The 25,887-nt window shown below is 36.8% G+C and overlaps 1 protein-coding gene and 1 long non-coding RNA gene across 2 annotated transcripts in view; one reads left to right on the plus strand and one right to left on the minus strand.

Moving 5' to 3' along the window:
- Positions 1-25,887, plus strand: part of LOC119628503 (uncharacterized) — a 93,899-nt gene that overhangs the window by 35,690 nt on the left and 32,322 nt on the right. The window lies entirely within an intron of this gene.
- The window catches only part of LOC101745591 (DNA-binding protein D-ETS-3), a 93,137-nt gene that overhangs the window by 33,113 nt on the left and 34,137 nt on the right, over positions 1-25,887 (minus strand). The window contains exons 4-5 of the mRNA XM_038010872.2: positions 9,412-9,465; positions 1,702-1,773 (exon numbers count right to left, since the gene is read on the minus strand). Coding sequence (XP_037866800.1) covers positions 1,702-1,773; positions 9,412-9,465 — 126 coding nt within the window. The remainder of the gene's footprint in view (positions 1-1,701; positions 1,774-9,411; positions 9,466-25,887) is intronic.

Here is a 25,887-nt window from a genome sequence, read left to right on the forward strand (position 1 = left end):
TTTCATAAAGAGGGATACAAAGTTTTTCCTTCACGTATTAATATATAGATAATAATTTTCATTTAGAATCAGTTTTTGTTAAAAAGCTCATGGTTTTTTTGCACAGAGGCTTAATAATTATTCTAAAACATATTTAATCTAAGTCGCTTCTCATAACATCAGTTAACGATCAGTGACAGTTTTGCTAAAATTTGTTCAGTTATTTCAGAGATTAGCCAATTTGGAATTAAAATATATTCATATTCAAACGCATTTACTAAAAATCTTTTATATTGAAATTGCACACATTTATTTCAATTTTATTGATTTCTAAAGAAGAAGTCGTAAGATTATTTTTCTTTGTTTAAATGACTAAATAACTCATTAGATATTTTTATCGCGAAAGATAACGGCACAGGAACTGGCGTTTCTATGTTAAGTTTTTACCACAAGTACTTAAATTATTAACTTATAATTACTGTGCTTAATATAGAAAATATTTTTCTTTTTTTTTATTGCTTAGATGGTTGGACGAGCTCACAGCCCACCTGGTGTTAAGTGGTTACTGAAGCCCATAGACATCTACAACGTAAATACGCCACCCACCTTGAGATATAAGTTCTGAGGTCTCAGTATGGTAACAACGGCTGCCCTTTCAAACCAAAACGCATTACTGCTTCACGGCAGAAATAGGCAGGGTGATGATGCCTACCCGTGCGGACTCACAAGTCGTCCTACCACCAGTAAATAAATATGTCGGTAAAGCTCGTAGTCGCCTCACTTAATACCAATCAGTGTAGTCGCCACACTAATTTGAGGGTCACTTGATGAGGACTTTCTACAATCCATTGTACGTGACTGACTTCATAAATGAGCAAAAAAAACGGTTTATTGTACACATGTTCAACATTAATCATATTCGTTTTGTTGAAAAAGAATACATACCGAACACATATTTTGTTGTAACAATTCAACAATCATAAAGATTGTCGTTAGAAAATTCATAAATTTTTTTTCTAAAATCAAAAAATTTAATACCTTTGATATTCAATTGTTTCATTGATCAGTGTATTTGTTTGTATTTGTATCGTTTTGCTTTCGTGTAAATTAGTTACTAGAGGTCCCGCAGTAGTCGAAATTCGACTATAATTAATTGGAATTGTAAGTTTGTACACTATTATGATTGTATTTTATACTTCTATAATCACAAATTTCGCCAAGGCTACACTATAAAAAAATATTAATATAGACAAACAATATTTAATCTATTCTCAATTTGACCACAAACGTCAAGAACAAAAGTTTGACAATAAATAGTATTCATGCGTGTGTGCGTCAAATACATGGTATGTAGTGTGTGTAATGTTTTCGTATTGATTTAATGTATCTTTTATGCATTATTTAAAAAAATATTAGCATTGTACACTTCTTCTCTATATTCTCTATAAGTGTGGAAAAATTCATACTGCTCCGTCCACGCAATTTACGTAAAAAGGGATATAAAGTTTTTGCTTCACGTATTAATATATAGATAAACACCTTCTGTTCTCTATACAAGATTACCTTCCCGATTTTCAAGAACTTTAAAATACTCCTGCCCATATAGTGTCAATAATTTTATTTCCAACATTTGGAAAGTATGATTTGATTTTGATTATATTTTTTTTGATTTTGATTTAAATAATCGTAGAATGTATGAAGTAAAGTTAATTTATCACTTACCTGGCTGTCTGAGATGTGTGTGCGCGTCGAGTGTCGACTTTGACATAGCAGACAAAGAATTCGTGCCATATCCTGTGAAATTTGAAAATGAAGTACAATTATTAAAATAAACAAGAAATATTTAACGAGAAACTTAAGAGCTAAAACATTTTTTTCCTTTTTACAAGATTCTTCTTAAAACATCTTGACCTTCTTGAAACACCAACTGACCACCAATATTTATTTCAATGGTCGATTTCGGCTGTAAATTTCAATACGCCGGCGACAATCCGGTTGTTCTATGTCTATATGTCTACAGCCACTTAAAATCAGATAGGTTTTGGGCTCAATTATTAATACGCATCGTGTAAAATATAAGTAACAGAAGATCGAAGACATTTCGTTCGTGAATAGTTGAGCACGTCGAAATAGAGGAAGTAATAGTGCTTTTACACGGAGCGCCGCCTGTTTGTGTTAAGATCCCGTTACGGATGATTGATCGCGGGACCCGAGTAGTGTTTCAGGGATAACATCGATTCGACTATTTTCTGTACCTACAAGATCGTCCTTTTTTGCGGGTGTTTTTTTTTTGGAATGCCCTGTGTATTGCTTAGATGGGTGGACGAGCTCACAGCCCACCTGGTGTTAAGTGGTTACTGGAGCCCATAGACATCTACAACGTAAATGCGCCATCCACGTTGAGATATAAGTTCTAAGATCTCAGTATAGTTATAACGGCTGCCCTACCCTTCAGACCGAAACGCATTATTGCTTCACGGCAGAAATAGGCAGGGCGGTGATACCTACCCGCGCGGACTCACAAGAGGTCCTACCACCAGTAAAAAACACCACAAACTGAACGCAGATTTTTTACTTCGAATGGAATTATTGCTGGTATCAGAGGCTTAGCCATCTTCACCAGGACAAGGGGGAGAGCACGAGTCCAACCGAGAAAGAGGGGATTTGTTAATAGCTGCCCGAACGCTTCCGAAGGAGACCCAACAGCTCAAAGGCAGCTGCTTCGCAAATGCAATAACTAGTGCTTTGGATGTTGTTACCAGTAGAATCCAGCGCTGAGAGTAAATCAAGTCTTTTAAGACGTATCTAGGGCACGAATTTGGCCACCAAGTAAATGTCGTTTTTTTTCCTATACCTATACCTACCTATACCTATGCTGATAGCCTTGAGAGACTATTTCAGCTTCACCCTAACGTGTGTAGGTGAGCTCACGGGGTTCAAACCGGAGTGTTGCTAACACTGACCCTAGCAAGAGTAGTGCTTCGCAGAATCTACCACCGGATCAGAAACGTGACCCACTGAGAAGATCAGGCGAGAAACTCAGTGGGCTATGTCTATGGGTAAGTATTCTAAGGCTATACATGTTACATCTACGTAAAAATATTTGTACAAATACGCATTTGAAATGCACTCTAAGCTTTAAAATAGCACCACGAAATTCTACGACCCCCAGTATGGAAGCAAAAACCGTGAAACATGAAATCAAAAAGACACCCAAAATCAAAGGGTCTTTAAAATTGTTCCAGCATTAAGCACGCGTGAAATCCATTTCTGAGCATCAAAGGTAGACCTTTAATCCTCTATATTATATTACCATTTGAATATACATCTTATCCTTGAACAAATACGGTTGGTTTTGATTATTTTAGTCGGATAGCCTTAGGGGGGCTACAATACCCGATTTGCCCGACAAATGCTCAAAATTATCGTTGGTCGTTTTGTGTTGTGAAATAGCAGTGTTAATTAAGCTACGATAATTGATATTAAATATTTATACCACTAGAAAAAAACATTCCAGATTTATCAAAAATTGTTAGTGAGAAGAATTTGGATTTTTTTTAATATAGCTATATATTAACTGGCAAAGAGCGTCGAAGAAAATACCTTAATATTTTATTTTATCTTAATGATTGTCTAAAACCAGAAGTAATACTACAGTTAGTTGTAATTTGATGTTCATTTTTATGTATAGTGATTGATTTTAATAAATGTTTGATTTTGTTGTTTGTATAATACTAAGTAGTAACATAAAATGGTAAGACATAGAGCCAAACTTTTCTTCAAAGGAAACTCACACAAAATTGTAAAATTTCCAAGTGAGATTTTATGAACAAATTCCCTTTGATGTATTTAAAGATTTTAAAGTACTCTACCTAGTATATTTTCTAAACGATTTGCTTTATCAATGCTAGCTTCTTATCGAGGATCGATAAGATTATTATTAATTCATGTTTGTAGTTACTTGAGCCTTCTCCGAGCGTTATAGGTATTCATTAATGTGTGGTTTTAATTAAAAGATATTCTTTATATTCTAATAGATTTTGTTTATAAAAATCTATATCCCGAAAAAGTCGCTAAATTACATAAATGGAAACCGACAGACTGTTGTGAAATAAAAGCATAAAACAATATTTTCGAGGCGCGTCGGGACTCGGGATAAAATGGGACGAATGGTGTATGGGCGTTGGAAATTAGCTGAAAGTGGCTCTTGTCGCCATCGTCTCCTCTCCTCACACTAATTGCCCAGACAAGCGGAGCGAGCAGGACGGTTAAGCGCTTCAGGCGTTGTGAGGGAACCGTAGGCACCCTATTGTTTTGTGTGCTCTGAAGCGAAGAAAGGAGAGAGCAGAAACATTGGATACGGTGAATTTTTTAAATGAAAATTTTCGTTTCATTGTGTGCGTGTGTTTATGAATATTCTTTGGCTTCGAACTTATTTTCTCGATAGGTAATACGAAAAGATTTTTTCTCTCTTTCTATTTTCGATAAAGATATTCCGCTGAATCCATTACAAAGGATACCGCGTTAACTGCCTCGTCTCAGATTCTTTTGTCTAATAAGATGTCTAAATATGCAAAAAAAAATACGGAAATCGGCTTAAGTATGGCTGACAGAGTACGACGGGCGACAAAGTTTCCAATCGTAATTCGTCTAATTTAGCGACCATCTGTTGTGCTATGTACGATTCAGTGTTGTCCCGAAGTAGCATTGGGGTAGAACGATTGACCAATTTCAATGGTGACCCACGTTTGCGACTGTTGACAGTGAACATCTTAATTTTAGAAATTAAGAGCTTAGAGCTGTAGTTGACATTACTCATAAACACAACCCACTGAGGCATCATCATATCACGATGAGTCTCGTGAGCTGGTCTACCTGTTCGCGTCTAATCGAAACAGCCCCCCTTTTTTTCGGGCCGGGGACCGAGCCTCCTACGAGGTCCCCGCACCAGTGGGGCGCGCAGGGTATGTGAGATTTGACGATCTGCTTGTGTTGGGAGCAGAATGTGGGCCCAAGGCATTTTAGAGCCCGACCGCACTAAACGGCTCCCCTGCACTCTTACACCCGACGTTGATCCAGGGTCAGAATCCGGTCAGAGTAGGGGTATTTCCGCGGTCAACACTACAACTACCACGACGCCACCCAGTCGAAAAAGCCCCTTAGTCTACCAACGATTAAGTAGATTAGAAAAAAAAGGTAACATTAAGTTAATTGAATTTAATAAACAAGTTGCTGTCGTAGCTAACGCTGGAGCTTCAGGTATTAGCTACTATTACGGACGTATGGTTATTGTTAATAATTTATTTTTCACCACAAGTGACGCAACAATTCAGGCAGGCGTCGGCCCGTTGCGCTGGTCGAGTATCGTAAAGTTGAACTCGACGCGTTTGCACTGATGGCACTAAATTCATGAAGTTTCCGTTTTCTAAGTATTTTTTTACAACCCAATTTGAAGCATCTTTCACCGACGCTATTGGGTACTACTTGATCGAGCACCGATTTTAAAGTGGTCGTGTCATAAAGAATAAAACGCCCGCTGTACTCGTATCGAGCTACACGACTGTGCCGGAATCAGAATCTCGCGGGCGGGTACCAATTTCTAGTAAGATGTACCTACGTACTTAACACATGCTGACGAATGATTTCAATGATCGTAGGGCGTTTCAGGTACCACCGCCCGATCTATTTCGGTCCACAACTCGCCTAGTTCTTACATGGTGGATTGTAAGGACAGCCGTTGTACTATAAAACTGAGACTTAGATCTCATGTTTTAAGGTTTGCATTTGTATTATCAATGTCTATCGGCTCTTTTATTTCCCTAACTATTCGCTGGTAGGCTAAAAGGGTATTCCAGCTACGCCACTAGCCCTAGCAAGAGCAGTGCTTCTCAGAATTTACTACCGGACCGGAATCGCAACCCACTGAGAAGATCCAGCGAGAAACTCAGTGGGATTATATGGGCTTCAGTAACCATTTAACACTAGATGGGTCGTGAGCTCGTCCACCCGTCTAAGCAATAAAAAAACCAATTAGGAACAAAAAAACGCACTAAACATCCACGAACGGTCGCTAGGTATTATCAGAGTATAAATAATATAATTCACAAAAAAAATATTACGTAATTTGTGTTTCGTTCTGTTTCGATAATTAATATTTCATTTATATTTTTAATGTTAGATTTCGTTTGATTATTGTTAGTTAATAACGAGGCGTGTCTCACGAATCTCTGCTAATGAATAACGTTTAGCTTATGGCAGCCGTGCGTCGGTTATTTAAAGTTCATTTGTTGGCGGCAGGGGTCGAAGCGGCGTATTTTAGAACCGTCGATAAATTGTCGAACGTAAGTACGTATTTATTACGAGACGATTATCACGGCTGAAATATGGTTGTCACTATTTATTTTTGAAATAAATAACTAGTTCCTGAATGCCATTTATTCTTATATATGTCATATATGGTCATGTATATGGCTTATTATTATTTTCTTAGATTGAGACGTCCAGTGCAAGGTATTTTACATGTTTTATTCAGACGAAAAGAAAGTGTATATTAATATTTAAGTGTTGTATTAAAAATGAATTGAAAATAAACAATCACACACTAAAGTGGCTTTGTACGGATTTATATAGACATACGTAGGTTGCATGTCTAGTCTGTCTAAAATTTCAGATAAACAACCGACTGTGTTGTGCTAAAATTTTCAATAGATCTTTACATATATTGTTATATATTTATGGTTAGTAATTTACGATAATAATAATATTCAATTTATTTTTTTGGCGGTGGTAGCTTGTGTTTGTAGACAACGCCACCAGTTGCAATGTATTATTTGTATAATATAAAAAAAAAAACGTATATTAGGTAATTAAGACATTAATAAATATGTCAAGTATAATAATAATAACAAGTCACATACGATCATCTAACCCAAGCTAAGATCCCGTGTACCATGGGAACCAGAGACCGATAGCATACATACTTATATAAGTTTAAACAAATACATATAAATGTAGATCATAAACACCTCACAAGAGCAGATAAACCTGTTCATCAAACGAATTATTTGTCCGAAATGAGAATCGAACCCACGACCCTCGGCCCGGCAGTCAGGGGCGGTACTGCACAACCGAGTCAGTTGATAAATCGTAACCTGAACGGTCGGAAGACCACTTGAACGGTCGATTGTTCTATTGTCGTCTTATATGAAAACGGTCAATTCGTTCCATGTCGTCTTGTTTGTGTGTCTGTCTTTAAGGAAGTAAGAAAATGTACTGCCTGCCACTAGTCACGTACGCCCTCGTTCCATTTTTCTCTTTATTTTTGAATTCTTGTCAAATGTCTAGTCGTTGTAGGTCTTATGTTCTGTCAAAGAGGTTGCACCCTACGACATAACCGTTAAGGAGATTTAAAATGTCGAGCGCATTCAGAATTAGGGTCCGTCTAATGGTTCCCCTGGGAGCGGCGACTAAATCGTTCATAACGATTGTTCGGGAGCACAAGTCGTCACGGATCGACGCGGTGCGGCCAGGGGCACGGCTGCTAACATATTTATATTTATTATTAAAACATCATCAAATTTTAATTCAAACGATTCTGTATGGGGCGAATGTAAAATGTAATTATTTTTTTAATTCGTCTTCATATTTCTTTTCCTACCTAAGCTGATAGCTTTGAGAGGCTATGTCAGCGTGACCGGGCGAGTGGGTGAGCTCACGGCGCTCAAGCCGGGAGTGTTGCTAACACTGGCCCTAGCAAGAGTAGTGCTTCGCAGAATCTACCACCAGATCGAAAACGCGACCCACTGAGAAGATCCGGTGAGGAACTCAGTGGGCTGTGTCTATGGGTTAGTTTACTCGCTGAGGCCTTCGTCGCAAGCGACGGGTTCGGCGAGGACGGTGACCGGTGCTTGAGGTGAGGTTAATGGATCGGGAGGATCGGTAACGACGTGTTTAGGTCTTCGTCTTCATGATGTTTGTACTTTACATTAAAATTACTTATATACTGATTATTACTGACTGTGGTTGCTTTTGTTCAGAGAACATAATATTATAAGGATCTAATTTATACTTGAATTCTAAGACCATTACGTAGTCTATTTTATTTTTTTTGGTTATAATTTTTATATTATTCCCGACGTTTCGAATTTAATTCAGCTTGGAGTTAGATGTTATTTGTCGAAATTCGAATATTGTGCTGATTACCGTCTATTCCATAAAAATATTTCTAGACTTGATTTTTCATCTTCACTATACTATACTTAGTAGTTTTTAAGTCTACTCATTTAAAATAAGAAAAAAAAAATTGAATTTGTTCTTTCTGCTATTATTGTTTAACTTAAAACAAAATTTAAATGACAAAAAACCGTCAATCGACGCTTAAATTTGACCAAAAAGACAGACACGAAAGTATTTAAAAAAATAAAAAATAACATCACACTTTTCGGTAACCATTTTTAATTCCAACCCGATATTGCGATAAAGCATTCCGACGCTAGAGCGAGTTCGGCACGCGAATAATACATTTAATTTTCGGAATGAAAAGCCCTATAAGTACGGCGCGGGACGAGTGAAGCGTGCGATACGATAACACCCGTCTCTTTCGGATAATCATCAAAATATTGCATCACTTATCGAAATATTGTAAGTGTCAATCAAGAAATTAAGTTGCGTATTGTCGAGCGAGCAAGTCGCGTGCGAGTCGCGCGCCTCCCGCTCGACTGAATGCGTGCGTCATTTTAGCGGCCCTATTGTTTTGATTTTCGCGTGTAGAATGCTGTGACGTCACTGAGTTTTATGTTTTTTTTTTTTCGTAACCGATGATATCTAACTTGCTGGTTTACGCGTGTAGTCGTTGAGATGTGTGTGTCTAATAGTAAAGTCAGTTTTGAGATGCAACGAGTATTTAGTAAATAGTTTTATTGAATGCATATTTTAATAAAAAAATTTAATAAATTTTTATTATAGAACGTTTTGGAGCGAAAGTGAAAAATTTATGTAGTTTATTAATTTTGAAAGCGAAGTGTATATATCCAAGCGAATATTTCAATCCATTTCGGAAACTCGCCGCAACCCGTGGTGATGGAAGGAATACTAGATAGATAGAATAAGAATAGATAGAAAAAGATAGACTCTATCTAGCGCGTAATACAGTTGACTCAAAGTGTGAATCGGATTTAAATTGTGTTACATATACATAGCATACATAAACGTGTATTATATACAACATAAGAATAGTTAAAAAAACAACGTATTTTTTTTGGTGGTAAATAGAGACTATTATTTATTGGAATAATGATATTTATTAAATTAAATTATCGTAGTTCAAACGAGCATTTTTTTGTCTTATATTAATTTATTCAAAGTGATTTTAGGATTTTTTCGAACCTGAGACTTCTGTTAGACATAAATGAAAAAATAAAATGTTTTTTTTACCTTGAGAACCCTGTGACGTAGCGTGTGTTGACCAAGAGCTTTTGTATGAGGCATCTGTAATAAAACACTCATATTAATAAATTTATATTATATATATAAAATTTATTGCTGTTCGTTAGTCTCGCTAAAACTCGAGAACGGCTGGACCGATTTGGCTAATTTTGGTCTTGAATTAAAATATTTGTGAAAGTCCAGAGAAGGTTTGAAAGGTAAATAAATATAAAAATGCTCGGAATTAAATAAAAATAACAATTTTGTTTTTCCTTTGATGTTCCTTTTGTTTGTTTTAAGTTTATTTTATACAAAAGCTTAGGTGTTTTATTTATCGATTGAGGCACTACAAAGTCTTCCTGGTCAGCTAGTACACAAATACATATATATCACCACCATCCATGTGGACTCGTAAGGAGCTATGCGGCTCTGTTTTGTTTTCATGAAGACGAAGTCCTAAACACGTCATTACGGATCCTCCCGATCCATTAACGGTGCTTTTAGGTACCACAACCAACGATCACCGTCCTTGCCGAACCCGTCGCTTGCGACGAAGCCCTCGACGAGCCAACTAGCCCATAGACACAGCCCACTGAGGTTCTCGCCGGATCTGCTCAGTGGGTCGCGATTTCGATCCGGTGGTAGATTCCGCGAAGCACTATTCTTGCTAGGGCTATTGTTAGCAAATTCTCTCAGATTGAACCCGTGAGCTCACCTACCCGTCCGGGCGTACCTGGAATACCCTTATAGCCTACCAGCGAATAGATAGAGCAACAAAAGAGCCGACAGACATTGATAATGCAAATGCAAACCTTAAAACATGAGATCTAAGTCTCAGTTTTATAATACGACGGCTGTCTTTACAATCCACCATTTGAGAACTAGGCGAGTTGCCGGCCGAAATAGCTGGGGTGGTCGTAGCCAAGACGCCCTAGCCTCATAGGCTATCGGTGAATAGGTAGAAAAAAAAAACAACAGATTTTTTACTCTGACATTAGAAGCATTTTTGTTCATAAGGGGTTTCCCCGGTGGTTAGAATAGTTTACCTACTATACTTTTCTGACGTCTTCTTCTATTTACTGTTTTATATATGCGAAAATAAACATTAAACTGTTGCTTATAATAAATTCAACAATTCATAGTAAACACGATGCATGTACTGTCATAGTCATTATCGATCAACTTTGATTTGGTTTTGTTGTAAAAAGAGACCACTAATAATTTATCAAATACACAATCTGAATCCATTTCGTATTATTTGTTCGGTAAATAAATAAATAAATTCAATAATTCGATTGATTTATTAATGACGAAAACTAATTTATTTATTTATATTCATATTGGTGGTAGGATGTCTCGTGAATTCGCACGGGTAGGTACCACCAACTTACCTATTCCTGCCGTGAAGCAGTAATGCGTTTCGGTTTCAAGAGTAGGGCAGCCGTTGTACTGTAAAAACTGAGACCTTAGAACTAATATCTCAAGGTAGGTGGCGGCATTTACATTGTAGATGAATATGGGCTTCTGTAACCACTTAACATCAGGTGGGCTGTGAGCTCGTTCACAAACCTAGGCAATAAAGGGAGAAAAAAATTCAACATTAATTCATTAATAGCAATTAACAATTAAAACAACAGTTTTAAAACAAATAAAATTAATGACCGAGAATGGAACAGTGCAGTGAAAGTTCGTGACAACTATTGTTTAAGCTATCTCGGGCGAACTTAGATGCTCTATCACAGCTAAAGCGCAAGAAACTTGAACAGAGCTAAAACTTGGTTATTACTTGAGGAATTGAGTTTGCATATATTCAACGTCAAGCAACTCTGTAGACAAAGTTTTGCTGTAAAACGCCGCCGTGTGAACTGCGAAGGTTTAATAATCGTTTTTGTAGCAAACTCATTAGGAGAATTAAACTGTAATTGTTACAATTTGCGAAACGGGCTCGAAAAATATTTTCTTGCCGTGAAAAACTTTAAATCTCGATCGGGTCCAATTGTAAATCTAATACATCAAGAAATCTGCGAGTCTTTAAAAAAAAAGTGTGTGTGTGTGTGTGCAAGTCCACACGGTAAAAGTGACACTTATAAATAAGATATAGATATACTGACTATCCCACTACACAGGAGCATACATATGGACAATGTTTAGTAGACGATAGTGGGGATGCTACGAAGAGTCGCACAAAGAGGAGACCGAGAGTCTAATGTGTTCTATCTCATTCTCTCGCCTGCTGAATCCTATACATTTATGTGTTTGTGTCTCTATGGACTTATTTTTTCGTTTCATCGAGTTTGAAATCACAACGATTCTAAAGAATCTTATTAAAGCAGGAACCCACTTAAACACACACGAGAACTCATGAAACTGCTTTTTAGGAGTTCAGTGACGAACACACGTACAGATGCTGTTTACCATATAAAAATGTTATACAAACTTTAGGATTTTTTATTCAAAATCCATTGATTTAGTGCTTAGTAGACACATTGGTTCAAAACGATAATACATATAAATTATTCAAGTTCAATTAGTTTCCTTTTCTGAAGTATTCAGCGGTAGAACCCCGAGAGATGTCTGCTTTAGTAATAAAAATAAATACAGGCTTACTACATACTTAGCTTTAATAGAAAATGCTCTAATGAGAAACATCAAAACACACAAATGGTAAAGCTTAATATTAAATTAGTGAGTTACATTGTATGGCTGTGGTGTTGTAAGCGGGTCGATCTTTCAAAGGTACAACAATTCTTTTATGGGCGAATATGGCTGACGAATTGACGTTAATTAGTCACCGGAACGTCAACGTCATTGCTTCTTAGAGATGAATTTTGCAATTGTTTTACAATTTTGCAAATGTATTTTCTATCCAAGAACAAAACTACAAAATATCGCACGCACATACGGTGCGATAACGTCACTTATGAAAATTATGCAATTTTTCAGGAGAAACGTTGGAAAATTCAACACCTTGTTTATATAATTCTTATAAAGTTTTCCTAGGCTATAGAAATAAAATTATAATATTTAAACTAATACCCTTCATCAGCAAAAGCAAACATCTCTCTCGTCTCATTGCTAAAAAAAAAAATGTATTTTCTCATGCTCAGTTCAGTGTTAAGAAAAATTGAGTAAGTTCTTTTATTTTTATTTTTTTATTGCTTAGATGGGTGAACGAGCTCACAGCCCACCTGGTATTAAGCGGTTACTGGAGCCCATAGACATCCACAACGTAAATGCGTCACCCACCTTGAGATATAAGTTCTAAGGTCTCAAGTAAGTTACAACGGCTGCCCCACCCTTCAAACCGAAACGCATTACCGCTTCACGGCAGAAATAGGCAGGGTGGCGGTACCTACCCGCGCGGACTCACAAGAGGTCCTACCACCAGTAAGTGACTTTATAGCACCGCACGTGCGATATTTCACAAATACATCCCGGCCTCGAGTGTGAAATGAATTTGTTAAACAGATATAAAAGATTTTACACGACCCACAACTAAACGCAGCAACGTATCGGCTCTTTAAGATCAAACAAACGCGCCTATTACATCACCCTGGAAACGACACATTAAAACAGTTGTTTATCTTTAAAACATTCACCGTCGGTGTCTTTGCACTACGGAAATAGTTCTGCGACGATTGACCGGCGTCATGCGTGAATGCATCTACGGAAATGTAGACGGGAAATCTATGTAAGTCTGTTTCATCATTTGATCCGAGTAGACGGGATACGCTGCGGAGACGTGGACTTTGCGGCAGATCGAGAAAAAGAAATAATTAAATACCTTAATTAATTAAATACCTTATCACTAAGCAGACACCAATGGAGAAGGAGATCCTTACGCGGAAGTGGCATTGAATTGGTCACACTTTGAGAAAGCCCGATACCCACCTATCAAAGAGAGCACTGACCTGGAAAGTGTCTGGGAAAAGGAAGAGAGGCCGCCCCAGAACAACTTGGTTTCGCTCGGTGGAGCAGGAGCTAGGGGTCTTGGGCATGACGTGGGAGGAGCTAGAACAGACTGCCCAAGACCGATATAAATGGAAAAATTTTATTCGAGGCCTACACCCCAGCAGAGGATAATAGGAAAGAATGATGAATGATGATGAATTAAATACCTTATTCGCGCGATTTAAGGCAATTTTAAATAAAATTACCGAATCGATTCAGCCGTGTGCTGAAGAAATTACAGCATTGAATTTTTGTTTTTAAGCACGTACAAATGGAACAAGCCATACGCTATATACGTAGGTAAAATGCCCTCTCGACAAAACTCCATCAAATTTCTACTACTACTAGGTACTACTACTAATACTACATCTCCGTATTTCGCTAGCCGTAAACATAATTAGAACTACATTTAGGGTTTTGTTCCGCGTTTATAATTCAATTATAAATATAATTATATCAAGTAGACCGTAATATTATACACTTAGTTCTCTTAATGTGAAAAGAATTGTAGATATCAATAAATTATTATTATTATTATTGAAAATCAGAAGGTAGTTAGCGTGATATTGAAATGTCGACTGAGAGCATGTTTATGCATATGTCGTATGTGCTGACCACGAAAACTGTAAAGTAATCGAAACTTTGGCACTAATAAAATTACTATTAAGACGTAAGTATGCAGTAACTTCAATTACAACTCATTACATCAATTTCACTCGATGTCGTTAAAAAAATTAAAATAAGTTCCACGAAAACAATGGCGAACTGACCGAGGTACCTTAGAGATATTATGGCAATGTAAAGCTTAATACGATTTTATCATCCAACGTACGATAGACGTGTCCAAAATTATTTGTTCTAGCTTAATACATACCCGTATAAAGCGAGAAATAAGCATCATTAAATATTTTTATTCGGTGAATCTAGCATGACCCCTCGAGGTTACCAGAATAGATAGGATGGAAAGTCCTTTTCTACACAGGAAAGCAGTTGCTTGAGGTTGATGGGGCTGCCCTCATCCCTTAAATGCTCTGCCGGTTCAGCCTTGATCTTATAAGGCAAGTCATGATTCCCCAAGCCTATCGGTTTGATTAAATATTCGATGAAAATTCGTAGTGGTCAATTATTTATCGGCTAGATGAACGTAACCGCGACCTTTCTGGTTCAAGGTGTTTCCGGGGCACATACACATCATAACCAAAATGCTGCCACCTTGTGACATGAGACGAAATCTCAGAAAGAAATGTATTGTATAATTGTATTGTATCGTATCGAGCAAATTCGAGGGACTGCTAATAATTTTTTTTTTTTTTTTTTTTTATTGCCCTTGTAGGCAGACGAGCATACGGCCCACCTGATGGTGAGTGGTTACCGTCGCCCATGGACTTCAGCAATGCCAGGGGCAGAGCCAAGCCGCTGCCTATCGCGCCTTAATTAATAGCCTTTGCAGCAGGCACTTAGTAAATACTCAATAGTTATATAGTAATCTGTTAAGTTATTATAAGTCATCGTGGTCTAAAGGATAAGACGTCCGGTGCATTCGGGTATAGTGATGCACCGGTGTTCGAATCTCGCAGGCAAGTATCTACAATTTTTTCTGATGAAATACGTACTCGACAAATGTTCGCGATTGAATTCCAGGGTGAAGGAATAGCATCGTGTAGTAAAAATGAAATCCTCAAAATTATAATTTGCGTAATTATTGGGGGTAGAACGTATTGTGAGTCCGCACGGGTAGGTACCACCATCCTGCCTATTTATGCTATGAAGCAGTAATGGCTTGAAGGGCGGAGCAGCTGTTGTATTGTAAAAGCTGAGACCTTAGAACTCATGTCTCAAGGTAGGTGGCGGCATTTACTTTGTAGATGCCTACGGGCTCCGGTAACCACTGAACATCAGGTGGGCCGTGAGCTCGTCCACCCACATAAGCTATAAATACTTACTAAAATAGATTAAGAAAGATTTTAGATAATCACGGACGCCTCTAAAATTTATATCCACATAATGATTTCGTTTTCTAATGGTAAGGCGTCATAAGTACTGGTATTAGAATGTCTTGTTAGTCCGCACGGGTAGGTACCACCAGCGTGCTTGTTTGATCGCGAAGCAGTAATGCGTTTCGGTTTGAAGGACGGGGTAGTTCTTATACCTACTGTAAAACGGATACTTAGAACTCATTTCTCAAGGTGGGTGGCGGAATTTACGCTGTTGACATCTACGGACTCCGGTAACCACTTAACACCAGGCGGGCCGTGAGCTCTTCGACCCATCTAAGCAAAAAGTACTTATGAATTAAAAAATATAACGATTATTATTTGTTATTGTTGGGAACCCAACAAAATTGTATAAAACCTTTTTTATTGTTGTCGTTGTGGTTTTTGACATTACATTTGAATTTTGAATTTTGGAATGTCTTAGTTTTGTCATTCTCTTTTTATCCGTGCTATTGTACGCGATTTATAAAATTTTAAAAATATACAAATTTTATACGTGCAATCCTCGCGAGTTTATTTATCAAGTTCCTTGCCCATCCTAATCATACAGTCCACTACAGTTATTTTATTTAAATATTATTTTTGCTACAGCTAAAGCTGTAATAGCTAATAGACAATAATAGACGGCTAACAAACAGTGTTTGCCTATTTAGATAAATAGATACTAAGATATTTAAAACGTAATTTTCATTAAAAATATCGATCATTAGACTAGCGTTCGTATACGTGCTGTACAAAAATATATTATTTTACAAAGTATACCTAATCTCGGACCATTTTCCCTGTTCAATGTTAAAATGCGGTATTTAGATCCCGTGCCGCCATTCAACGGTGACACTTGAGGGTTGTTAAGCGGCACGTAGGTGTCATAAGGGGTTGAATACTCTTAGGGGTGGAAGACTCAATTACGTACGGCATCGTTCTACGCGTATACCACGAAAAATGCCAATTTTATTGAATGTTTTATTTATTTTGGTATTTAAGTGTGTCTTTTACATTTTATTTAATCTATTTGTAATGTATTGATGTTTTACACTAGTTTAAATTGTGGTTGCGTTTAGTCTCGGAAGCATTGTGTTTTTTATTATGGATAACATTTTCAGAAGGTACTCTCTCTGTCCCACCCGAAATAGCGGAAAACTTTAAATTGTCCTTCTAACATTTGCAGAAAGTACATACAAACTTGTCGAATCATTATTTTTCATATGCGACCGCACTGCACCAGCGTCAACAAATAAATGGTAAAATACCTGAAAGAGCCTATTAGAATAAACATTTCGAGAATTCATTAATAAAATAAAATGTTTTTACATTAAATTTATAATGAATTTCAAAACGTAGAGGCCGCAGATGTAAGACGAATCAAATCAGTATCTGAAATCAATAATGTTCCCCTTAATTTAATTAAAATGATAATAATTCAATTAATCGATTAACTGTGACCGTTAAGTAGGAAATCATGAAAAAAAATTATGATAAAAAAATATGTTTTAGGTGCCTTCAAAGCACATAAAATTATTGCCATATTAAAATGATGAATAATTAGTCTAATGGTAAATACGTGTTTTTTTTTAAATTACAATTAACTAATGATGTTGATACACATTAAGAGAAATTATTCTAATGTATTTAATGTATTTAATCTAATGTATTAATATCTAACGAAAGAAATTATAAATACAATTTAGTACAAAAACTCTGTAGTACTAAGTGCACAATATATTTTATTTATTATATTTAAAGGTATAAATAAGTTTAACTATGAAATGTTACGCGGGATCTTCTGATATGTATGTAGGTCTGTACGATAATCAATATATAATAATAGTCGAACAAACCAACATCTTTATTTAAATAAATTAAAAAGAAACTATCGTTTTTTTAAATAAAGGCTACTGCTTTTTTTAATAAATCTTAACTATATTATGACAACTACAATTCTGTATTATTTGATTATCTTCAATGTGTTAATAAAAGGTTAAGTTCTTTTTTTAAATAAAAATACTAATTAATTAAAATTGCAGTTACACTAATAATCTAATTTTTTACGGGAATCTAAACCAAACGAATTAAAAAAAAAACCTAATCGTTTTTAAGAGATCTCTGAACTAATCTGCAGCCTTGTACTTACGAATTCCGTTTACGTATAAAATTATAAAAATAAGATGAAGAAAGTAAACCGTTGAGAAACAAAACTGATTACACACAGCACACACACACAAACACACAGAGCTGAACACGTCACATCACGTTAATTATACATGAGATAATCACCGGCAAACAGCATAGAGAAGTTGGTAAATGTGCCCGACCGACTGAGATAGTCGGCGGAGCTCTTGATGTCGATCATGTCGTCAGCGGAGCGGCGGCATGACGGCGGTGCGGACGGATCGCGACCTCCGTCTGCAGCACGGGGCGGGATCGTCCCGCCACGCCCTCCACCCGGGCGCGCTACACCCCGCCAATCGCACAACACTACGGCTAATCTTTATCTCAGAAAAATAAACATGGTGGGCGTGAGATAATGACGCGCTCCGCCGGCGCCCGTAATCAAGAGCCTTTGTGGCCGAACGTTACCGAGCTTATCCGACGTTTGGACGAAAATTGTGCTTCGATTTTTCGCCCATTGACCGATGTTGGCGCCTGCCCAGCAGCGATCGTTGCCGCCGGGCCCGACTGTTTTAATTTCGACATCAACGTTCGTTTGTACGTGTAACGTCTGTACCAGATTCTATTGAGTTAGCAATCTACTTCCCTACTCACCCAAAACCTTAATTGGTCGACTTCCTCTAAGTGAAATTTCGGTAGGATTGTATCTATGCCATCTTTTATTTGTTTACGAGAGTAGAGTTACGATACTTATAAATGTAATTTTGAAATTAAGTCGATAATAGCAATCGTTCTCAAAGTCAAATCGCACATAACCTACATGTAAAGGACAATAATATAGAGTTGCAAGCGCCAATACGTACCTATCGTAAGCAGGAGCCGTTAGCAGTTTTAAACTAATTAAACATTACTAAAATTATCATCCATCGCGAATATCTATATTAAACAGACAAAGATAAAACAATTTAATACCTTTTTTTTATTCTGTTTATCAACCGATTTTTTTAAATACCTATTGATGAGCTATAATGTTATCAACTAAAAAGTGTTGAAATTTTTTTGTTTTTCATAGCTTAAAGGTGATTGATTATGATCGAATTACTGAATTACGATCCACTGAACGAACACTAGTTTATGTGATCAGAAATAATCAGTACTAATTACATTATGCCATGTCTCAGAACATATTCGAAAACCAATAAAGTAAATTTAAATCCGACACAGATTGAAAACATTTTGATTGGTTGAAATCATCAGGTGTTCCTCTTGTTTTTCGCCTGGCTTGTATTATTCTGTTTTTGCTTTGTTTAATTCATTCGTGAACAATGTCCCGCGTCCATTGTGCGTTTCACAGCTTTTTTCCAGCTCGATAATTGTCCATATAATTGGTTGAATTTAGGCATATTGTGAACGGTTTTTCTGGTGTCCGATGACTTTTTGTCTGTAGCAAAATAGGCCATTTGCATTAAAACGATATTAATTTTATGGCACGTTCTGAATTTTTTTTTGTCTTATTTTTGATTGAATAATTTGACTGTCGAGGGTTTTTTTGTAATAAACATAATAATATCTAATGATAGCATCAAAAAGTTAGAATATTAAAGACTTTTCTAGTCATCTCGAGATTTAAGGCCGAGTTTTGGGACTAAGTAATACAAGTGTATTGGATCGGGTTTAAACAGGAAAGTATGGCCGCTTTGCGGTAGAAATAGGCAAGCCTATGACACTTACTCGTACGAACTAACATTATACGATTTTTTTTCTACCTAAGCTGATAGCCTTTAGTGGCTATTTCAGCGTAACCTTAGCTAGTAGGTGAGCTTACGGGGCTCAAACCGGAGTATTGCTAACACTAGCCCTAGCAAGAGCTCTGTCTATGGGTTAATTCGCTCGTCGAGCCCTTCGTCGCAAACGACGGGTTCGACGAGGACGGTGACCGGTGCTTGTGGTACCTAAAAGCACCGTTAATGGATCGGGAGGATCCGTAATGACGTGTTAATACTCGACTACTACCACCATAAAAACTTATAAAGACTTGATTTGAAATTAGAACTCGAACAAAAGTGAACTATTGCAGACAAAAAATAGGAACTCATAAAATACAATAGTCAGTCTTGTTTATCGGATTTCTGTACTTTTCACCATAAAACTACTGAACAAATTTTATTAGAATTTGACATAGTTGTGGGAAAACTTTGCGAAGGAAATGTGGGTATTATTATTCGTCTTTCTCGCGGAGTTCTTCATAATACTAAGTTTGTATTGGATTTCGAGAGAACGAAAACACAGGTGTGGGTATAGTTTCTAACAATAGTTAGACTACTCATATTATAGTTTCATAAAAGTAATTTTCCTATATATTTTTTTGCTATTTAACTAACTATACAATATTTTTTTTTGTTTCCCTACCTTTGCTGGTAGCCTTGAGAGGCTATTTCAGTTTCACCCTAACGTGTGTAGGTGAGCTCACGGGGCTCAAACCGGATTGCTGCTAACACTGACCCCAGCAAGAGCAGTGCTTCGCAGAATCTACCACCGGATCGGAAACGCGACCCACTGAGAAGATCCGGCGAGAAACTCAGTGGGCTATGTCTATGGGTTAGTTCGATGAGGACGGTGACCGGTGCTTGTGGTGCCTAAAAGCACCGTTAATGGATCGGGAGGATCCGTAATGACGTGCTTTGGGCGACGTCGACTGTTTACCATTCGGTCTACATGATCGGGTATGTAGTTTCCAGCGGCCACGACAAGAGGGTTCTCAAGTCGTGTCGCCTTCTAGAAATGGCGCAACTATACAATGTAAATGCATCCTCATAATTTTAAATGCGAAAATGAATGAATTCGTTGCGTTTTTGCATATTAGGCACTCAACGGATCACCGTGTAAATACCGTGTTATACAGAAAAGGTAATAAATACTTTGAATTCAGAAATAGTGCTATTACCTAATGAATACGCTTTTATTGGCTTCAGACGTATGTATGTATGTAACGGAATCTTTGAACATGATTTTGACCCCCTTCAAAACGTCGGATTAACTCGAAATTTGGTGTACTTCTGTTTGGTAACTATCTGTTCATAAAATATTTATAACTACTGATACCCCCTATACTATAACTACTGCACCCCACGCTTTTTTTACAATAAAATATTTTATTTCTTACACTACTTTTAATTCAAATTTATAAAAAATTATTTTCTATTTTTTAGTTGTTTTTTCTATAAAAGCGTATTTTGTTTGTTTTTTTTAAACTATTATTTGTTTTATGAACGCAAATGAATTAGCAATTAAAGGCTGGTCTATTTATATAAAAACGATTTGTGTGTTCCATATAGACTCTGAAACGATCGGACCGAATTCACCAAAATTTCAAAGCAATGTTTAGGCAGGCGCAGTGGGCGATCCTGTGAAGTTTAGTATTGATTGGATCAAGGCCAAATTCAAGAAGATCTAAGAATAAAGTAGTTTGGGTTTTAGTAGTTTTCAATAAAAAATTAAAAGGATCCATATTAATTTTAGCACGTTATGTAACGAAATCGAATTTTCGAGAACAAGTTTTAAATTAGGCAATACCTGTATACCATTAACCATTACAATTGGGCAAAGGTTAGGGTTCGCGAACCTCGAATTACATCAGATTGCTAATAAGCTCATCTATATCCACAAAAATAACATTATTACGAACAAGCAAAAATGAATTTCTCGAATTCCGCAAACAAATAGTTTGGTTAGCTGTAATTAATTTTGATTTATTAAGTCAGGGTTGCGACCCTGGCCGTGCGGCGGCAAACCGTGACCGGGGAACTGGCGCTCACTGCTATAAAATGCAAAAATAATTTCCATTTTATTTGCATTCGAATACATTCGTTTCATTATTGGTCATGTTGATAGGCTAAAGAGAAAACAACTCATGATCTTGAAGTTCAGAAGTTTGCGAATGTGCGAACTTGGTTTGGACACTATGTCTTTGACCACTGTCTAGAAAAGCATTGAAACATTTAACAAATCAAAGTCTCAATTTTTTTTATTGCTTATATGAGTGGACGAGTTCACAGGCCACCTGGTGTTAAGTGGTTACTGGAGCCCATAGACATCTACAACGTAAATGCGTCACGCACCTTGAAATATAACTTCTAAGGTCTCAGTATAGTTATAACGACTGTCCCACCCTTCTAACCGAAACGCATTACTGCTTCACGGCAGAAATAGGCAGAGTGGTAGTACTTACCCGCGCGGACTCACAAGAGGTCCTACCACCAGTAAGACGATCCCACTTATATTAGTTAGAATTTTCAACTAGAAATTCATTCCCTTGATTTACAACTAAATGTTATTATACTGTGAATATAGTTTGGGCTTTCTTATTCTAATAGACGCGAATGTTTGAAACGATTTGTATGTTTTAAGGTTTTGTCCGCGTGACTATTAAATAAACTCACAGTGAAATAAAATGTTAATAGAATTTAAGTGTTTTTTATTTGTACTGTGGCAAACATGAACGACCTCTAAAAATAACTTGCTTCATAGTACATTCGTGCTGTAAATAACACATAAAAATTACATCACATGACTATTTCGATTTCGTTCGTCGCATGACGAAGCCGTCCCGCCCGAAACCATCAGTGTGCTTAGTGCGAGTTTTTTAACGTTCGCGATAGCGTAAAAGTTAGCTCATATTTGTATGCAATTTGATCGTTTGCCTACATTTGCCGCTAGGGGCGCTGTTCCAACTGCATGATACAAAATTGGGCTAACTTTTACGCTATCGAGAACGTTAAAAAACTCGCACGAAGCACACAGAATAGTACGTAAATGAAATCTATATATTAATAAGTGAAGCAAAAACTTTGTATCCCTTTTTACGAAAATTGCGCGGTCGGAGGAGTATGAAATTTTCCACACTTATAGAGAATATAGAGAAGAAGTACACAATGCTAATATTTTTTTTAAATAATGCATAAAAGATACATTAAATCAATAAAGAAAACATTACACACACTACAGACCATGTATTTGACGCACACACGCATGCATACTATTTATTGTCAAACTTTTGTTATTGACGTCTGTTGTCAAATTGAGAATAGATTAAATATTGTTTGTCTTTGTTAATATTTTTTATAGTGTAGTCTTGGCGAAATTTGTGATTATAGAAGTATAAAATACAATCATAATAGTGTACAAATTTACAATTCCAATTAATTATAGTCGAATTTCGACTACTGCGGGACAACTAGTACCAACAATTATACTAGCGATTTTCAGTGTACTCGAAATTTACCCGCTGCAATGTCCGCGGGACAAGACCAAATTATATTAAGCAAACTTTGGTGTCCCGTCTTCGTTGATTCGTTGAGCCAAGAATTTCTCCTGTCTTAATGCTAGCTGAAACGAAACCCACGGACACAACCCACTGAGTTTCTCACCGGATCTTCTCAGTGGGTCGCGTTTCCGATCCGGTGGTAGATTCTGCGATGCACTACTCTTGCTAGGGCCAGTGTTAGCAACACCTCCGGTTTGAGCCCCGAGAGCTCACCTACACGCTAGGTAGCTCACCTACACGCTAGATAACGCTGATATAGCTTCTCAGGGTTATCAGCATAGGTAGGAAAAAAAAAACACTTTACACTTTAGATCACAATTACTAATTAAAATCTGACATAAAGATGTACAATGAATGATCTGCATCTCTAATAGTGACTATAGAATCGTTACAATTGATTTGAAACAGGAATATGTTTTTAAGTATTTCGTAATTTTTTCTTGTTGCACGTAAATAGTCGCGGTGTATATTGCGAGCTTTGGCGTTGCTGTTGTACAAGAGGGATCGTTAAACTAATCGCTGGTAACCTCGCAGGGCTATACCTGCTTTGCCTGTTCCGAAGATAATGGAAAAGAATTGGAATGGTTATACCATAATTCCTGTATTTATTAATACACAAATTCTTTGAAAGCCAAGTAAATCTGACTGATTCACTGTCAACAACAATATGCAATCAAGACTTCTCCGTGGTGCAGTCTGACTGTTGTGTCTAGGGTGGTGAGTTTGATTCCCACATCGGGTAAACATTATGTGCTGGGTGATATGGGAACAGATTTGACTGGGTGTTTATTGTCTGTACATCATCATAGTCGGCTACTCTTGGCAGAGTAGTCGTGGTCATGTGGAATCCATGTTTATTAAAACCTTGGTAGCTGTTTACCATAGTTCGTGAACTATGGAAATGATTGGCGCACGTACTCGTTAAGTGAGGTTTTAGTAAGGTCTTTCACTTGACAGTCCAGCACACGGGCTTCGTCCACGAGATCTTTTAACATTGAACTTACCCTGAACAACAAGTTTCTCGATAGACTCTGCTGGCCGTCACGATACGTTTCCAAAATATCGCAGAATCTTGGATTGCACTTTCTGTATGTATATGTAGGTATACTTTTAAGTATATATAAGTACGTTTATCAGTCTGGTACCTATAACACAGGGAATCCTAAATAGGGGCGGGATGACCGTGCGTGATTTGTTACCACTTATTATTATAAATTAATGTAACGAAGTAGTAAAGACGAAGTAAGTAACGAAAATTAAATGGTCGTTATTACAACTATGTTTACTGTTTAATTCCGCGTTTATTGAATTATGTGTTCCAACTTTCGTGGTCATGGAAGAAAGTCGTCAGTTCTCTTTGTAAAAGTAGTTTTAACTATTATACAATAGGTTAGCGACACACGAAAATCTAATACCATATTATATATTATTTATTTTACAAAATATAAATCCTAGATCGTTTGATTTCCATCTAGTTTTATCTACATTGTTAATCTCTATGGCTATCTTTGTCCGTAATGGCGACTGACGTTTCCATTAAAACTCCCTTTCCAGTCCCGCTTCGAATATGTTTGCGATAAATGTAACAACTATAATTTGAATATAAACTCAGTAATATTCTAACGTTTTCTTTTTATCTCAAAATAGGCTCGTGTTTATTGCGTAGCTATTGTAGAATACTGAGAATTGATTTATCAGAATCTAACATTATATTAATGCTTTGGCATTGGAAGTCAAATGAATATATGGCTGATATTGTGCAACGCCTGTCCAAATCCTTATAAGATTCCACTTCGCTCTGTTGACATCCTTTAAGAAGTTAATTTGGCTCTATGTTGTTCTAATTGGCCCCAGGAGTACCTAGATTCAGAAGGTTGCATTTTTCTACCCCACTTAGCGGTTTCATGTGAAGTCACTTATTAAAATAAACACAATTAGTAATACCAATTATGTTGGTAAATTGAATATAAGTACCTATGTTTTTTTAACGAGAGACTACGAAACATTGTTTTTGGAAGGAACGTGCGTGTCAAAAGGACCAAGATTAAGACGATTTGTTTAAAAGAAAAATGTATTTTCTGATTTTAGGGCATTATGTACACATCTGACGGTGTAAGATATCATTGTCGAATTATTTCGTTTTAGTAAATATTCTTATGGGAAAGGACTTCTTTTGATAGAAAATTTTCAAAGAATTAATTAAGAGAATATAGTAAAGAATATAATATAATTTCGTGCTAATATCCGGACCAGCTTCGACAGGATAAATAAAAAAAAGCATTTAATTGGTAGTTCGGATGACTATTTAAGCGTGTTTTTGTTTGTTTTTAGCGTTTATCCTAAAAGTGACCATATACATATATTACATATATGTATAGGATTCACCAGCCAACAACAAAAAAATTAAGATATCCAAACCAGAATAATGTAATTTTTTTATTAGGTCATGATAGACTATAGCGTGTGGTTCAATAGTGATTTTCATTTCAGTAGCATTTATTTATTTATAAGTTAGACAAGGCTATATTTGCCCTTGAGTGACATTTACAGGAGCGACTTATGGAAATGTCACTGGAAGAAGTATATATTTATTGTTGAAGGCGAGCTCACCAGCTTGCGTAGTCATCGTCGGAGCCTATATTTGAGATATGTGGTCAAAATCAAAAGCATTCTAGCTATCCCATCCCTCAAACTGTAATGCGTGACTGCTTTGGGCACAAATAGGCGTGACGCTTGTCCTTTAGTTGTTTTAGTGCTAAATGCTATGCGTTATGTAATTATGTGCCGCGGAACATGGATTTAATGCTTAATATTTGGATGTAATTAACTAGTTCGTCATTCAATAAACGGATATTCAAATGGTGCCGTATTTTGTTAATCGGCAAAAATTATTAGAATTCCTATTTCTTGCCTATTCCTATGGAGTATGCTTGCTAAACAGAACAAGCAACTATATCGTCGTTGTCAAGTATCAATGCGCCATTTTGAGAAGGCGGCACGACATGAGAACCCTCTCATAGTAGCCGCTGGAAATTACATACCCGACCCAGTAGACCGAATAGTAAACCGTCGACGTCGCCCAAAGCACGTCATTACGGATCCTCCTGA

This window comes from Bombyx mori, chromosome 1, assembly GCF_030269925.1.
Source record: "Bombyx mori chromosome 1, ASM3026992v2".
Taxonomy (NCBI): domain Eukaryota; kingdom Metazoa; phylum Arthropoda; class Insecta; order Lepidoptera; family Bombycidae; genus Bombyx; species Bombyx mori.